Source organism: Seriola aureovittata, chromosome 7, assembly GCF_021018895.1.
Source record: "Seriola aureovittata isolate HTS-2021-v1 ecotype China chromosome 7, ASM2101889v1, whole genome shotgun sequence".
Taxonomy (NCBI): domain Eukaryota; kingdom Metazoa; phylum Chordata; class Actinopteri; order Carangiformes; family Carangidae; genus Seriola; species Seriola aureovittata.
Window position 1 is genome coordinate 9,908,152 of NC_079370.1, and position 17,735 is coordinate 9,925,886.

The window sequence follows — 17,735 nt, forward strand, 5'->3', positions numbered from 1 at the left end:
TACATAACCACAGACAGATCAACATAAATATCCTTTTTACTTCTCACTTTCCTCGCATGTTGTTTAAAGAGGTTGTTTAAAGAATGGAACAGATAATTTGATCTCAGCTGGGATCAGTAAGAAAAAAGCACAGAACTTGTGTGTGTATAGAAATGTGTGTGTGACACATTTAACCATATGCTACTCATATAATAACAAGACCCTGTAGGAAAAGTTGCACTCAAGGGTCTGATGTGGGTCTGTTCACCTTCTCACGATTACTCAAAGGCTTATTGGCAAAGGTCCATCTTTCCTTTTATTCAAAACAACCCATTGAAAAGGTGCTGGTTGTGCAAGACATGCTTCACATAACACGCAGATGACAAATGAGCCAGAACGACACCAACCTTTATAAAGAGCCACGACAACAATCATTTCATTCCCTCACTGGGGCTGAAGTTAGTGCACACACAGAACTTCTTTGACTGGACATACTATATTGTACAGGCTTTACTCCAGCATCATGGGATCAAGAATGCTTCTGCTGTTGGTTCTTATGCTGCTAATGTTCACTGAACACAGCCAAGGTATTGAATACTTGATCAGAATAATATTTTATGTGAGTTGTAAAAGTAACTTTCTTTGCATTTAGTGGATTTTATACTGTGATTTTTTTCCCCAAAGGTGTTCCTGAGACACACAAACAATCTTTGACTGTCAGTGCATTCACCGATGGTATGTGAGATTAATGTTCAAAACATATTTTTTTACAAACACCATTGATATTTATTGTATTATTGCATTTGATTATTTAATTATTACTATTAATCTCATTTTCAATGAATTTTAAGTTTAATATCAATTTTGTTGCAGCCTCCACTGTTGGAAAACCACTGACAACTGTTCATCCAGTCAACACTCCAAGACAGCACAACAGGCTGTGCAACTGCAAAGGTGAAATAAGTGTTATCACCCAGGGCATAAAGTGAATAATACACTGTACTACACATGTAGTTGGTATCTCATCAGTTAATATGTAATCAGAGCCTCAGTATTTGTGGATTGCATTTTCCTAACTCTTTTGTCCTTGTATATCTGGGTCACCCAGGAAAGAGAAGAGATGCGGCAGCTATGGGTTGCCATTGTCAGCAGTTTGCCAGACAGAGTGGCAAACATAGAAAATGTGAGTTACTTATAGTTTTTGCGGTTTATAAAATAATTAAGTCTAAGAGCCAGTAATAAGGGAGATCATGGATAAGAAAAGATTTGCATTCAGTATTTTCTCCTCACTAAATTGAGAGGTGATTAAAAATGTATAAATTAAAATTTACTTCAAAAGTGTTAATTGCTGATTTTAAAACATTTTGGACAGTGAACTTAACCTGTTTTCTGCTTTATCTGTAGGGAAATTATCTAAATCACAATTTGAAACATTGTGCAAGAGGGAAAAAAATAAGAATCTGAAGAAGTGCAGGCAGTTTTCCAGAGAGAAGAAACGTGGTAAGACCATGAAGTTCAGTCCCAGTGTCCCCATATGAACAACACTAAGAAGCCCTTCTTATATACTGTCTATCCTTATATATATCTTTATATATCAATGTTTTTGGTAATGATCACTGCCATGCATATTTCTTTGTATACAAGTTCTGCTTTTTTTTTAAACAGCTCAAGTGTTTATTTGTAACTTTTTAATCACTACAAACACTTACTGTATCCTCCACAATAAAATACCTACAAAAGATTGAATATGTTCATTTTTTTTATTGATTAATAAATAAATACAGTGAATCAAAGTGTGATAAAGCATACATTTTCCTACAGTTTTAATATTATCACATATAACATAAAAAGGTACAGTTGTTCAGATTGAAGAATAACAACTTGTATCTACGAGAATGGAGGTGTATTAGAAGAAGATGCTTGTTTGTTAAACTATGTAAGTGTATTGAAGAATTTGAAAAACTACACCAACCAAGCTATTTTTCCTTGCTAATAATGATAACATTTAACATAAAAAAAACCAAAGCAGACATTGCTATAATAAGATAATTTGCCCTTACAGTGTCAGTGTGAATATTACATTAATAATATTGAATATATTCCCATTTGTTTAACAGTAAGATTGTTTGATAAAGACTGTAGGGGGCGCAAGAGGCCTTTCCCTCTGGACTCAGTTGAACATCATAGGGACAAACAAAGCAAACGCACCCATCAACATCAGCCCGCCTTGGGGTGGGAAGTGGTTGGCAGAGGCGTGATCTGAGAGGCAGAGAGGGAAGGACATAGTGAGAAACAAAGAGAAATGTATGTCGTAGTTGTAATTCTGCAGTTGAACCAACAAAAGGACTTTTGTCCCTTTTGCACTTTTGCGACAGTGTAAAAACGACATCAAAAATAAGGAGAGAAGATGTAAGACTCACTGAGAGTAAAGGCTCTAGTCTTGTACATTGTGATGTTGGTCACAGGGTTCATCGCTTTACATGTGTAGTTCCCCTCATTCTCTATTGTTGCAGGGAAAGTAATAACAGAGCCAGTCCTTATAACCACTGATGACATATTATCGAAGAACCAGTAGAAGTCACACTCTGGTCGAGAATCAGCCGTGCAGGACAGGGACACACTGTCACCTGGTTTTACTGAATCTGGACCAGTGATATCCACACGCAGAGGGCCATCTACAAACACACAGAGAGAGCTGGTCAGAATCATGTTCAGAAACATGATGAATATTATATATTATAACATTCACATTTACAAGTATAAACCCATCAATATTCTGAGCAGCAGATTTCCAAAACTCATCCCAGTCAAAACCATGCATCATAATTATTACTATGGTAAATATTACACATTCATTCACTTTTATCACAGAATTATTCACAATTATTTCTATATTTGCATTGTGGAAAATATTTTTAAATCGAATATTTTAAAAGCCTTAAAAGCTGTGACATTTAAATAGGTTATAGTTTTACAGGTTGTGTTTATGCTTTTAAGTACAAAGCTATAAAATAATGTGTTTTTTACGACTTGTTTTTCTGTACTTCTTGCCTTTTACGTGTAGATGCCCAGAAATATTTTCTGGTACCCTAAATGTTACTGGTATTTACACAGTAATTAAAGGATAACTTTAAATCATTGCTTTTATTTAAACCAGCCACAACAAAATGAGTTTGGTTTTGTTGTCACAAAACTATTTCCATTGTTTCCTACAATACTCACACATCACCAGGAGCATGTATTGGGGGCTTGAATGTACAGCAGCCCTATTGACGGCGGAACAGTGATACGTCCCCTCACTGTGCAGTGTCACTGGAGTGAAGTGCAGCATGTTGTTTTCAATGTGGTAGCGCATGTGTGAATACATGTCTGGGTAAGAGGTGTTCATGTTGAGGAGCATGTTGTCCTTCTTCCAGTAGATCATGTCATACGGCCCAACGACTTCACAGATGAGAGTGAAGTTTTCAGAGTTTATTGGAACTGTGTAGTTTTTGATCATCACTGACTTTATGGCCTCTGTAGACACAAAACAATGAGTCAAATAGGTAAGGTCAGTTACACAGTCACATGACTAGTGTTAAAATTTGCTAACGTCTCAGCTTAATCCTCCCCATACTTCAGTTTTCTTACCAACAACTGTGAGCATCTTGGAATTAGTGCTGTTCTTTCCTGTCTCATTATTGTATGCCATACAGGTGTATTCTCCGCTCATGTTTAAAGTCAAAAGGCCAGTTGTAAACACTGAAGTATTGGCCACCTTGGTGCCATTGAACCACCAGCTGAAATGACTGGGAGGATATGACATGGCAGAACAGTGGAAGGTCACGGATTTGCCTGTCTCAGCAAACTGTGGTCCATCAATGTCAGGGGTTTCTGGTCCAACTGCAACAGCAAAGGAAATATTAGGCTCTTATTGCATTGTACATCAGCAACTTAAATTCTTGGCCTTTAAATAACTCAGTATGATGCACTCCACTACAATATGTAAAACTGTCAGTTATGGAAATGGTCACCTACAGTAACACAAATCCTTTAAATGTTATACTCACAGTTCACAAGGAGCTGGTAAGGAGCGCTGGTCATGTTTCCAACAGCATTCATAGCCTTACAGCTGTAGTTTCCAGTATCATAGCGTTTAAGTGGGTGGAATGTGACTGTCTTGTTGTGCATAGAGAAAACAGTTGTGTTGTCTTCCTGCAGTTTCATATCATTCTTCATCCAGTAAATATGCTCAGCAAGTCCGGTCATGTTGCAATGTAGCATATATTGATGACCTTCTATGGGAGTTTTCATTGGTGCTTCTACACGGACATCTTTTATTGGGTCTGAAACAAAACAAAAATGATGTAAGTCCTCTCCTGAGCCACCTTTCCTCCCTGTAAGTAGGACATTTTTCTTTTTTTTCTTTTCTTTTTTTACAAAAACAAAAAAAATAGCCACTCAAGTCTCACCAACAACAGTAAGCATCGTGTATGCAGTCTTGTTTTGTCCAGTGACGTTGTTGTAGGCTTTGCAGGTGTATGTCCCACTCATATTTTTGGTAAGAGGAGGTGTTACATACTCAGATGTATTGGCCACTACGTAATGATTGAAGTACCATCTGTAGTGACTGGGAGGGTGTGATGATGCGTAGCAGCTGAATGTGACGCTGTATCCTGTCTTCACCACAGTTGGTCCTGTGATAGTTGGCATCTTTGGTCCATCTAAACACAATGGATATTACCTTAAATCACCTTCACTGAAAACATGTTCACATGACTGTTTTTCCCAATGGATAATCTGACACCAACAAGCAAATATTTATGTCACTTCAGCAGGTATTAGATGTGGCCACATTTGCTGTCTCATCTAATCCATCCTTAGTAAGTGATGATGACAGAAAATAAAATACTTACAGTTCACTTCAACATTGTAGGGGCTGCTGGTCATGTTGCTCACAGCATTAAAAGCCTGACACTGGTAATCTCCGTTATCTGATTGTTGGACTGGGTTGAAAATCAGTGTCCTGTTATTCATGTCAAAGACTATTGTGTCGTTAGGGGAAATAAGATGCCCATTCCTCCACCATTGAATTCTGTAAACAGATCCATTCACTGCACAATGCAGAGCGAACGGCTGATCAAGTATCGCTGGTCCACCGGTATGATTCACCTCGACTGTCTCGAGTGGATCTAGGGGCGGAGAAGGGAATAGAGTAATTTAAATTCACACATGTTTTGTATGTGGGCTCAGTCAATATGACATATGCCACTGGAAAATCTGAAGGAAGGGTTTGACATTTTGGGATTTATGCTTAATTCCCGTGTTGCAGATGGTTAGATGAGAAGACTGATACCATTCTCATATCTGTCCATTAAATAAAAGGTGACATCCACAAGCAACAGCTGGTTATCTTAGCTTGGCATAAAGTCTGAGCCAGCCTGTCAAGATAACAAACTCCACCTACCAGCACCTCTTTACTTCACCCATTACCACATATTATCTCCTCTGTTTATTACCTACAAAGAAGAACAAGTCTCTGCTGGATTCATGGACGTAAACCACAATTCTTTGCTTATCCCTACAATTTTTGCATGGATTAAACAAATCAGATACCACATGCTACTGAGAGATTTATAGGTGCTGGTTGGCAGATTTTCTCATCTTCCAACTCCATAGTGACAGGACAAATATGAGAGTGGTATCAATCCTCTAATCTAACTTCCAGCAAAAAAGCAAAAATCCTGAACCCTAAAATACCAAACTTTTTCATTAAAAGAATGTGTTTTTGCTTTAAAAAAAAAAAGAGGTACCCCCTGAAATATAACAAATCCAAACTTACCTAAAATCCACAGCATTGTACTTGCGCTGCTGAACCTGGATGTGACTGTGTTGTGAAGCACACACTTGTAATTTCCCGAGTTGCTCTCTGTAACGTTCACCAGCTGAATGTGTGAGCCATATTCATTCATGTACACCCCATTAACCATCCACTTGATCATCGCTGGAGGGCTGGACATCGCTGAGCATGACAGTGTGATATTCGACCCTGTTCTGTAGATGTAGTGCGATACCATGGGCACGATCATCATCGTTGTGTTACTTGGACCATCTGATGATACGACGAGAGGGAAATTGTTATAGGGGTTAATGTTTTTGGGCCTACATATATATATATACAGTATATATATATAATGTAATCTTTCTTTAGTTAAAACTCACAGCTGATGTTCAGATATACAGGAGGGCTGATATCATAGCTGACACCATTGGACACATTGCACTTGAATGGCCCCTCGTCATAGCGGGTCACGTTGAGTATGGTGAGAGTGGCGTTTCCATTGCTGAGCTCTACTTCCCCACCGGCTGTGAGCACATCGTGACCCTTCATCCAAACATAAGACAGGGACGAGCCACTGGACACAGAGCACATGAAAACTGCTGTGTCGTTGAACTCCACCAGTGAGGTTGCTTTTGCCCTCAGGGTGACGTTTGAAATAGGCACTGCAGAGAGGGAAATAGCAAGCTCTTTGTTAGGTTTTATTGCAATGTGGGATTGCAGCGCACATTAATATCTCCCTAAGGATATATTTTAATCATTTTGATAGCTTAAGATTCAATCTAGTGCCGTCAACAGGAAAAAACTATAATTTGTCCAACATTTTATTTATGACAAAACACCTAAAGACATTCTGATCAGCCTCGGCTTTACTTTGTGTCTAGTGCTGTCTGAGCTTGTTAGCATGCTTACATTAGCACTGAGCTTAAAAAACTGCTGCACCTAAACAGCTTTAGACAGCTACTAGCTGTAAACTCATTTTAAAGCTTATGTGTTGTTCAAGTGAGTAAAACTTGATTTGGACTTTGAGAACTTTCTGCGACAGTAATTACTTATTTATTTGGGTTTGATTTATGATTGGTATTTTTATGAAAATGAGTAGAATAAAGGTTTTATCATATTGAATATTTTCAGTCAAAATATCCAATTTGAGACCTGAGAGCTACTTGAGATCCTAGCTATCCATCTGTGTCTGTAATAGCTACAGACTCCCACACTGCTCTATTCTTTTGTCTTGCAAATCAACACTTTGCCAACGTAGAAGTACACACTGGAATATTTTATCTGCTTTTTGTTATATTTTGCATGTTAACAGTTTTTTGTTTAGATTGCATTTTATTTTAAAAAAGCATTTGTAGAATGTATATGAGGTAGTAAAAATGAGAAGTGATAAACTGGTCCTCACCTTGGACTGACAGTGTTAGCTGAGCATAAAAAGCATTCACTGCCTGTAATGCGTACTCGCCAGAGTCTCCCAGCTGTAGTGACTTTATAGTCAATGATAAACTGGTTGAATTGAATGTAACTCTGTCACGCCAAGCATTACTTATGATAACATTTCCTTGGATTATCAGCACAATGATGTTGTTGTTGAACAGCCATGCTCCTGTAATGTTGGTGGCCTGGCTATATAGTGTGACACTGCTGCCCACGGGTACGGGGTTCTCTGAGGCACTTAGACTCTGGCTGCACACATAATCTAGAAACAGAAAAGCAAGGAACAGAAAATGTATTCAGTCATCCTGAAATGTAGTTATAACCCACACACAAATATTCATAAAAGTACTGATAAAAACACTGTTTGAGGCTCTCAATATCTGAACTGAGATTAGATCTAATAAAAAAAAAGTAAAATGAATTCAAGTTTAATATAATTCAGCCTTACCTGGTGCAAAGGCTACCGTGACCAGGATCAGTAGAAACGCCACTAGATGCCCCATTCTGTTCTTCTTTTCACTGTTTTTTCTTCTTGGTTAGAAATGTCCTCCTCAGCTAAATGGACTTCTCTCTGGCTAAATTCAAGTCTTGAGATGTTGTATAGTCACAGCCGCCTTCTGATCTGCAAATATTTGCTCTGCATCTCTCCAGATTTCTGTTCGCCAGGTGCAAATGCAAATGCTTGCTTACCCCTACTTTACCATCACCATGTCACCTCACACACCTTTTCCTGGCCACACCTTGTTTTGCCCTGGTCCACTCTGAGGTTTTACTGGTACACACCTAGGAGTGTCCATTTACTGTAAACCGCTGTTGTTCTGCAACGTCTAACCGACCAGTGTAAGGCACAGGGATATTTTGTAAGTGGACTGCATGACTTGCAGGTTCCACAGATCAAAAACCTATTCTGTGGAATCACCCACACTTGACAAATGATGCTGAGCTTGTGTTCTTGTGTTCTCTGAAGCAAAAGGTACTGTGAGCTTCAATAAAATAAACATCGGGAAACTGAGAAAAACAGTAAAAGTAAATCAGGCATAACATGAAATTAAACTCCTTTTGAATATGTCTTTGGCTTTCCATCAGACAATTTTGCTGTTAGAGTTATTTGGTAATGAGCTGCACCCATAATCTCAACACTGACATGATTTAATAGGGGTCAATAGACCATCTGTCCCTTTACTGAGTGTTTCTCTATCTCTCTCTCTGTTTACATGTAACCATAGACCCAAACAATGAATATTTTATTTGTTCACGAACAAAGAGATTGGAAGGTTTTTATTATGGTCCAGAGGATGAGCATTAAAACCTTTACATATGCCAAATAGCTCTAATGATTATAGCAAAACTGTCTTTTCAATAGACAGTAGTTTTTTTCTTTTTTGGAGGCATCAGATATTGAAAGATTTTCATGTTTCTTTGGAGCTCAGTCACAAAAACAAACATTTCCTTTTTTTTTTTTTAACACTGCCTTTGCTAGGTGAAGGGGATTTCTCTCAGCTTTGGTCTGAACAACTTATCTTACTTAAATAATGAGAGTATATCATGAGTGCTATGCAGTAGACGGATGGTCAACAAAGACCTGAAGGTATAACTCTGCTTTCAGTTCACTGTGCAAAGAATTTGTGCAGTGGCATTTTAATTAAGTATGAAAGGAAGTTGTGTTTTTTGGCAGGGAAGTACAGTCAATCTGTGTTTGAGGTGCGTGATTATGGCCGTGCAAAACATTTTCTGCTCACCACCCTGTAGTTCCTTATCAACCATTATTTGATTAGTTAACATATTACAACATGCAATGGCAAAGGCCAAAATATTTGACATCAGTAATGCTAATTGAATTTGCTTACAGTATATATGAATTTATTTCGCTTTATAGGGAAAAAAATCAGGGGCACGAACACACATACACACACACACACACACACACATACGTTCTCTGTTTAGGGCCCAAACCTGGAATCATACTCAATGTTTGAGAGTAAACACAGTGGAGTTTAGATTTTACTTTCTTTTTCTTGCTAAACCAACACATGTAGAAGTGGCTCTGAACGCTTTATTGGACAATCCACAAACATTCACTTTGTCCAGGTTATTTCACTTCATCGTCATCCATGGACTGAATGAGCCACAAACATCTGTGAAAGAGAAGCAGTTATTTAAGTTATTAGTCATGGTATATAACTAATAACTAATATGTATATATATATATATATATCAGTCAATACCATTGATGTCAAAAATATTCATCCATTTTCTTTTGTCTCTAAAAGTATGCCTGAATGTCTAATTCTTCATACTCAACTCATTCATTCCTTTTCCCTCAAAATGTATTTGGAAAAACAAATGACTGGTGTTTAAACATAATAAGAAGACAGTGTATAAAATGGGGCTGTGTTTTGTATTGGAATTGATTCATTTAATAATCGTTGAAACCTTTTTCCAATCAAAAAGTTTTTCAAATGAAAACTTTTGCTAACACAACAAGCTATCTGATTCTTTCAGCCTATGATTAAGGAAATTATGATGTGATATTTGTCTCTATTTTGCAGACTAAACAAATAGTTGGGAAAACAATCTTCATATTAATCAATAATGAAATAGTGATTACATCAGTTATGTCACAACAGGAAGCTGATATGACCTTATATCTGCTCCCTGCTGCATATCTAAATATATATATATATATATATATATATATATATATATATATATTATATATATATATATATATATATATACATATCATGTTAAAGACCACAACTACTCTGAAATGTCACTATTTCAAAGGGATAATGCTGTTTTTTTTATTTTCTGAGAGAAAAATGTAAAGGATTCTATGGATAATTTAATATAAATCCTAAAACATTTTTGGAGATTATGAATAACAAAAAATATAATGTATTTACAAGAAGTTATTTGACTACTTGCCTAGCCATGAGAAGAAGAATCCCACCAATAGCAGCAGAGGAAAAGGCCGGCCACTGACTGCCTGCTGCTCAGATCCTGAGAAGGGAGACTCTGTAGAGACAAACCAAAGGAAGGGTGAAGCAGGGAACAAATGGAGACATATGGAAGTTGATATCACTATACTAACAAACTCACTTGCTATGATGATGTGTGAGGTGATATTGCTGTTCATGTTGGTGTGACTGTTGAAGGCCAGACAGGAATATGGACCGCTTTGATGCTCGGTGACGTTGTACAACTCCAACAACGGACCTGTCGTGTTGACAAACTCTCCTCTGAAAGCCCACTGAAGCTGAGCTGGAGGACCGGACTGTGCTGAACAGAACATGGTCAGATTGGATCCAACTAAGAGGGAAGTCATGTTCTGATCGTTCACTGTGAGAGCCATGTTGTCTGGGCCATCTGACAGAGAGAGAGAGAGAGAGAGAGAGAGAGAGAGAGAGAGAGAGTGTCAGACAGAAGAAGAGAGGCAAATAAGAGCTCTGTAGTGGAACTGGTTGATTACACATCCTGAGTTATGATTAAATTCAGTTTATCCTACTCACAGCTGATGGTAAAATTTACTGGAGCACTGGTGCCATTACTGACGGCATTGAACACATGACACCTGAATGGTCCCTGGTCATAGCGGGTCACACTGACTATAGTGAGAGTGGAGTTTCCATCCGTGAGCTGAACTCTGTCACTGGCTGTAACCTCAGAGCTGCCGTTCAGCCAGAGGAAAGAGAGGGAGGATCCAGAGGAGACGGAGCATGTAGCGACTGCTGAGCTGTTGAACTCCATGAGGTCAGCTTGATTTGCCTTTAGAGTTATATTTGAAATGGGTTCTGTGGAAGACAAGAAGGTGAGAAAAAGATGGAGACGTGACATGATTTGGGGAAACAATGGAGGAGCAGTATCCAAAAAAGTATGTTAAAGTTAATGTTCCATAGGACTATTCTGTGGCCACTTTGTACACCTTTACAATCTAATGCAGTCCATTTACAAGTAAATACGGGAGGAATCAGAATATGAGAAACAGCTCTCAGAATAATACACCATCACTATATGACCTCAATGCTAAAACCCCACTGCCTCCTCATGATTCCTGTATCTGTGCACCGGCTGGTACTAGCAAAATATATAGGATGGTATATTTATATACGAAGCATATAGTTGTAGATTTAATAATATAGTCAATTTAACCTCTTTTAGATTTTATTTTGTATGGCTAAGCAGTGATGTGTTGTGAGCTACTGACCCAGCAGAGATAGGTTCTGTGAAACCGAGGGAACAAAAGGAACAAAAGGGAAAAACAAGATGGAGGTGGGTGTTGAGAGACACAGATACAGACAGAAACTAACCAGCGGGCATGTGAGCGAAAGGGCATCAAAACCAAAACACATGCAGGCTGTTACAGGAAATAGTGAGGGGTGTAATTTTTCTAGTTGTCAGTCCAAATATCACAAGACACAAACAGAAATTTCTCTCAGTCCTGTCTGAATCCATGTTTTTCATCACACCAGGAACCTGTTTCAGTGAAAAGGGTGGAGTAAACAATTCATCAGCAAATTCTTCTCTCCCTCTCCCTCTCTACTTGTCTAGCTGTGCTTGTTCGTGTTTGCTGCCTCTGTCTACGTCACTTATTTTATGATGTTGCCTCTAAAATAGATTTAGTTGTTGACTGTACATCTTTGTACATATTCCTTATTTTTATGCTGGTCATAAATATTATAAAAATGTATTGGTTTTTAGTGTGAAAGAACCTTGTCAGAAACTGCTTTTTTCAAGCAGGTCAGATGCTGGAAATACACCCCCATGGAGTTTATTTACTCAACAATGTCTGCGGTTAAGAAGGCCTTGTTCAGAGCTCCAACCCGATTTAAACCGAGCAATAAGGTTAAATATAATGCAATGGTGAATAAGGATTTAAGTCATTCTGACAGAAAGCATTCACCTGCTGAAATATCCTTGAAAAAGTTATTAAAATTTCACCAAATAATACTGCTAATATGAAAGAAATATAAAAAGAAATATGTATAGGCTTTTGTAGAGAAAATTCCAAAATATCATACTTGAAGAGAGGCATGAGAGCCACTAGAACTATACCTACTACTATACCAGAGCTATTTTAACTGTCTAAAACTTATCACTTGATTTGATTCAACATTGTTGGATGTGATCTTTTCCATAGGCAGAGGGAACAGTGTTGTTGCTATACTAACCAAACCTTCACCTTGGATTACACTTCTAATGCAATGTTTTATAGCAGCTATCGTGTTTCTAATGGATAAACCTCTGAAATCAGTTACTTGAATATCAGCCATGTGTGTTAGTCTTACCCAGAACAGTGATGGAAGCGCTGGCCCTAAGCTGGGGGTCACTGCTCTGCACCACGTAGACTCCTGAGTCGGCCACGGTGACGGAGCTCAGAGTGAGCGCTCCAGTGAGGATGTTGACCAAAGCCCTGCCGTTGTGACTGGGGAAGACAGCCTGCTGTTCCCCCAGCCAGGTGAGGATGAGGGACTCCCCCAGTGCCCAGCTTCCACTCTTCAGAGATGCCGGAGGAGACAGAAACAGTGTCACTGTGTCCCCGACTACAGCAGGGTTGATGGAGGGCTGGACCTCCACAGCACCAGAGGCCAGAAAACCTGAGGAAGAGAGCAGCATCTGTTAGTTACCGTAATATAAATGTCACAAAAGACACTTTTAAACTTACATTTGTAACCAGCACTATTAAGTTATCACCACAAATTCATCAGCCGTAACAGAGCCACCTTGTATTAAAGCCAGCAATATAATAGCCAAGGTTCCTTCACTCTTCTTCTCCATTTTGTATTGATGGTTTGAGGATATCTTCACTGTTTCTGCTCTATTATAAATGTCCATTATATGTCCAGCCCCCTACCCATAAATACCTGTTGTAGCAACCCAAGTTCTTATCAACAGGTGTCAAACTTACAAAAGGTGCACAACAGTTTCTGTTTGCCATCTTGGGAGATGTTCTGTAGATGGTTTATCAGCAAAATGACAAATTATGACACAAGGTATGTGAGGCTGGAGACTGGAGAGTGGGGGGGTTGTGGTTGTGGTTGTGTGGTGTTAATCTTTTTTTATTGTTAGAAAAGGATCCTGTACTGGTCATTTCTTCCATGTTGGATAAGGGTTAGATTTTAGGATGTTTTTATCTTTCCACCCCTATACCTGAACGTTTCGGTGTACAGAGCTGATATATGACACAAGTCAGTGTGTGTGTGTGTGTGTGTGTGTGTGTGTGTGTGTGTGTGTGCGTGTGTGTGCGTGTGTGTGCGTGTGTGTGCGCGTGTGTGTGTGTGTGTGTGTGTGTGTGTGTGTCTGTGTGTGTGTGTGTCAAAGACAAAGATTTCATATCGATACTGCACATGTTTTCAGGAGCTTTACACTCAAAATGAAAACACCTGCACCTGCAGCAGCTTTGTGTAGCAGCCTACACTTTAACTGAGGGCATCAATCTCTCAGTGTGCTGAATCTTGCAAGGAGTGATATAACAACCATCTAGTTTTCATCTCTGAGACAGGCAGGACAAGATATGCAACATTATATGTTAGGTCAAATTATTAATGGTCCAGATATTAAGCAATACAATCTTTTCTAGCATTAATGGGCAAACCACTGTACCTTTCACAATACCACTGAGTAAACATTGGTGGCATTATTTGAACTGCGGTGGTGCAAAGTTCAGTATCTGAGCACACCTGTGTTATATGTACCTGACACACTGCACATTAAGTGAGACTGATGACCGGGCCAGGGTATTTTTAGAGCATACAATGCACCGTAAGTGTGAGAAGGAGTAGCAGCATGACAGAACAGATGTTCCAATAATGTTGAAGTTGGTAAATGTAGGGCTAATTTAATACTTTATATAGGCCTGCTGATGGGCATCTTAAGCTATTACATTATATCATATATATTATATTTTCTATTAATAATCTGAATTTGTCAAGTAACCACTAACAAAGGTTTTCAAATAACTGTAGTTGAGTGAAAAGTACAATATTTGAAAACAGTGCATTTATTCAAGTACAATACTTACTATTACTTACTGTAAATGTACTTACTTACATTGCACCACTGGTTATGAATAAAGTTTGGAGAGTAATCCAAACTACCCAAAGCTCCACACATCCAAATTAATAGTTTAAATAATTCAAAAGATATGGTAAAAGTCTTTTGTCACTGTGTGAGGTAGAGCAAATATTTGTTTGTAGAACAAGTCCATGATGTAGAAAGTCTTGATATCATTGTTTTGGTTTAAATTAAAACTTGCCACTCAGGTCACATGCAAAATATAGTTGCAAATTTGTATTCAAATGTATTTAAGAAAACAAACAAAGCACAATGGATACAAGTCATGAAAAAGTGACAAGGTCAAGGTATGACTTTTGGAAATATGGAAATTCAATGTATTTCTAATGGAATGATTTTATTCATTATGACGTTGGTATTTAAGGACAACAACTGAAACAAGACTCTTAAACCTAAGACTTTATTACACTTAGACTTAATTGTAACATTATTATCCTGAAGAACAAACTAAACTAAATTAAACTAAACTAATATATATTCAGTTTTATAATAGTAAGAAATAACATCCAGAAAAACACACAAAGAGGATTGGTAATATTGAAGTATCAAACAAGGCAAATCTAAACACAAAACAAACCAGAGGCCTCTGTCTCCCTCATCTGTTTGCTGTGTGTGATTCTCTTATCTATCTCATTTGTTCAGTTTCAGAAAGGTAAGAGCGAGGTCGGGGTGTCACTAACCACAGGTGCTTTAAAAACACATCCGTCTTAAATGAGTCAGGGTTCACACATTTTATTTTCTAGACTGAAGGTGATGTCACAAAAACCTCTTTTCAGCATGCGAGTGAATCACTACCACGCTGAGGTCAGAGGTCACCCTCAAGCCAAACAAAGTGACGATGCTAGATCCACCTTGTGAGGGGTGAGGAGGAAACACCAGTGGGCCTCATTATCAGACCATAAAAGACCTTAGTTATACATTGAATTATACTAGATAGAATTTAACACAGAATTTCAGCAACGTCTCGTGATTAAAGCTGATTGTTGAAACACTGGACTCTCAATAGCAGTCATGAATATGTCACAATATCTTAATAATAACTGTGTGTATGCAGTGGGCGATAAGCTGTGAATGGTCTTATTCTAGTGCTGTGAAAATACTGCCGCTCTAGTGGTGTACCTTCATGTCATGTTAAAACAACACCATAAATTTGCATAGAAATAATGTAAAAGGACCACCAGGTTTATTGTCAAATGGAAGTTAACTCTGACTCACAAAATGTTATAACACATATTATCTTACACAATAACTGGAACTTATAAAATTTTATTGTTATTGTTATTGTTATTGTTATTGTTATTGTTATTGTATTATTGTTCCATTTGCTTTGCAGATTTTGGTGAACACAGGTTTATCAGTGTATAAAGTTTACGTTTACTTTTTCCTGTCATAAAAGGTATAATAGAAATAAAGTACAAGGAAAAATACGCGTACTAAAGCTTAAAGAATAAAACAGCAAACAGCTTTATGAATTAAAAAGGAGCAGCAGCCCCAGGATCAGGATCACTGAAAAAAGTCCATGGAGCTGCACTGCCTCAGAGCCAGAGAGAGGAATGTCTGTATGAGGATGAAGATAACAAACAGGGCAGAACAATTCATTAGACTGGATTTGAATCACAGTTTGTCAGTCATGTGACAATAGACACAAGAGCGTTCAGAACATTTAACTTCTACCATTATGGTGGCCTTGGCAGAGAGTCCAGCAGCTGGATTTTCTGCAATGCAGGTGCAGACTTATGCAAACTTCATTTGCATGGACTGAAAAATAGATTGCCATGGGGCATTTAACAGTACATTCCACATTTAAGGTACATGTTGTCAAGCAGGTGAACAGAGTCAGTCTGCTAGGAAACGCAACGCCAGGTCCACTGATGCTGATGTTCCATGGATCAACAACAACTACAAATACAAATTCTTTGCTTAGACTATTCCTCTGTCTTTAAATAATTAAAGGTGAGTAAATCGCACACGCTAGAAACGTTTGTTATATAGAGGTGTCACACTGTGTTAATGGGCACCAGAGGGCAGCAGTGAGTTAAGGTGAAGGATGAGGTTGTTTTGCAGCAGCCGCATATTTTCATGCAGGATCTATTTCTGTCCATCTTTGTGCCAGACCAGGTCGTGGGGGTCACCTGATGTCATCATGGCAGAGCAGATCCAGTGCCTGGTTGAGAGATGGGACAGTGTTAAGTCACAAAGGATATGTGATAGACAGGATTTCCAAATCATGAAGGAAAGAAGGAGCACACACATCAGAGATAAAACATCTACACTATGTGTAACTCATACGTGATTCCTGTGACTAACATTTTTTTTTATCACACATGACATTATTAAATTGTTAGTACTGATGCATGAGTGTGACAGTCACTTGAGGTTGAGCTAGTTTTAACTACTTTATCTTGTGCTGAATGATTGTTTGTTATATGAAATATTGACTTCTTTAATTGAAACAATCTGAAAAGTTGAGGGGGGTGATCACTCTTTTGCTAACAACTCATCAGAAACATGACAAGGAACCCAACCAGACACTGTGTTTTTGTAAGGGCTCACAAGCCAAAAAAGGTGGGAACCACCGGTTTGATCATTAACATTGTGTCAGATTTTTCAAACTTATCATGTTTAGCTTTGGCTTTTTAAGTAAAATCTTAACCTGAAAAGTAACTAATAACTAGTACCTTAAAAAGTATCGTAAATGTGTAAAAGTACTCAGTTAGTTTTAATCACTGTGCAACTGGTATAGAAATAGAAACTGCTAGAGAGTCCTGTTTCTGGGCTGAGGACAGCGCACTGCAGTTTCACTGTATGATATCCAGGTTAACCCGCTCTCATTCACCGTGTGGCCCTTAAAGGACTATTTAGTCTTTGTCTGCCTATAATGGACACAGTGTTTTCTTTTTATCGTTTGGTTCCTACCAAAACATAATGAATGAAAGTTGTCGGGTTAACAGTGCCTTCCAATGAAGCATCTATCATTTCCCCTACAGACTCTTTTCTCCTGTGTTTTCTAGACAAAATCCTTAACATTTGGACACATTTTAGAGAAGCAACCCCTCTCTTGTCATATTTTAACGTCTTTAGTTCTGTGTCTTTTTGCATCACTGCTGGTTTTGTAGAGAGCTGTTGTGGGATAAGGTTGTGTAATACATCTCTGTGTGAACACTAATGTCAGAGGTTTTTTGCTCAGTGTGTATGTGAATCAGCAAGATGTGCTTAGCTTTAAGGAGTTATATCTAACTTCATAACTACTTTCAGCGTGTTGCCCCTGAAAATATATACTGTATATTTTATCTTGTAGAGGTGCCGCTGCTGTATTTGTGCCACATCTTAGCTGTGTTGTCAGCTTATCTCTGATAACTTTGCAGACCTTTGTCAAACAGTACCACCAGCAAAACACAGTTCTTCCAGCAGGTGTCGTGGTAATGTC

At 38.3% G+C, this 17,735-nt stretch overlaps 2 protein-coding genes across 2 annotated transcripts; both read right to left on the minus strand.

Moving 5' to 3' along the window:
- Nucleotides 1-1,725: 1,725 nt before the first annotated feature.
- Nucleotides 1,726-7,936, minus strand: ceacam1 (CEA cell adhesion molecule 1). Its single transcript, XM_056379718.1, has 11 exons — nucleotides 7,683-7,936; nucleotides 7,203-7,496; nucleotides 6,181-6,462; nucleotides 5,801-6,070; nucleotides 4,875-5,150; nucleotides 4,431-4,682; nucleotides 4,029-4,304; nucleotides 3,610-3,861; nucleotides 3,202-3,495; nucleotides 2,400-2,654; nucleotides 1,726-2,238 (listed from the first exon to the last, which is right to left on the minus strand). Exons 1-11 carry the CDS (start codon nucleotides 7,735-7,737, stop codon nucleotides 2,150-2,152), a joined length of 2,595 nt encoding a protein of 864 aa, XP_056235693.1. The 5' UTR covers nucleotides 7,738-7,936; the 3' UTR covers nucleotides 1,726-2,149.
- A 2,218-nt stretch (nucleotides 7,937-10,154) lies between these two features.
- Nucleotides 10,155-13,012, minus strand: LOC130172085 (carcinoembryonic antigen-related cell adhesion molecule 1-like). The gene is made up of 5 exons (XM_056380502.1): nucleotides 12,958-13,012; nucleotides 12,523-12,831; nucleotides 10,747-11,028; nucleotides 10,337-10,603; nucleotides 10,155-10,252 (listed from the first exon to the last, which is right to left on the minus strand). Exons 1-5 carry the CDS (start codon nucleotides 13,010-13,012, stop codon nucleotides 10,155-10,157), a joined length of 1,011 nt encoding a protein of 336 aa, XP_056236477.1.
- Between the last annotated feature and the right edge of the window lie 4,723 nt (nucleotides 13,013-17,735).

Coding starts and splice junctions, on each gene's coding strand:
- ceacam1 (XM_056379718.1), bottom strand. CDS start 7,737: ATGGGGCATCTAGTGGCGTTTCTACTGATCCTGGTCACGGTAGCCTTT. Junction 6,071..6,180: donor TGTATATCTGAACATCAGCT/GTGAGTTTTAAC, acceptor TCGTATCATCAG/ATGGTCCAAGTAACACAACG. Junction 5,151..5,800: donor TACAATGCTGTGGATTTTAG/GTAAGTTTGGAT, acceptor CTCCGCCCCTAG/ATCCACTCGAGACAGTCGAG.
- LOC130172085 (XM_056380502.1), bottom strand. CDS start 13,012: ATGGAGAAGAAGAGTGAAGGAACCTTGGCTATTATATTGCTGGCTTTA. Junction 12,832..12,957: donor ATTGCTGGCTTTAATACAAG/GTGGCTCTGTTA, acceptor TCTCTTCCTCAG/GTTTTCTGGCCTCTGGTGCT. Junction 11,029..12,522: donor CGCTTCCATCACTGTTCTGG/GTAAGACTAACA, acceptor TGTCTTCCACAG/AACCCATTTCAAATATAACT.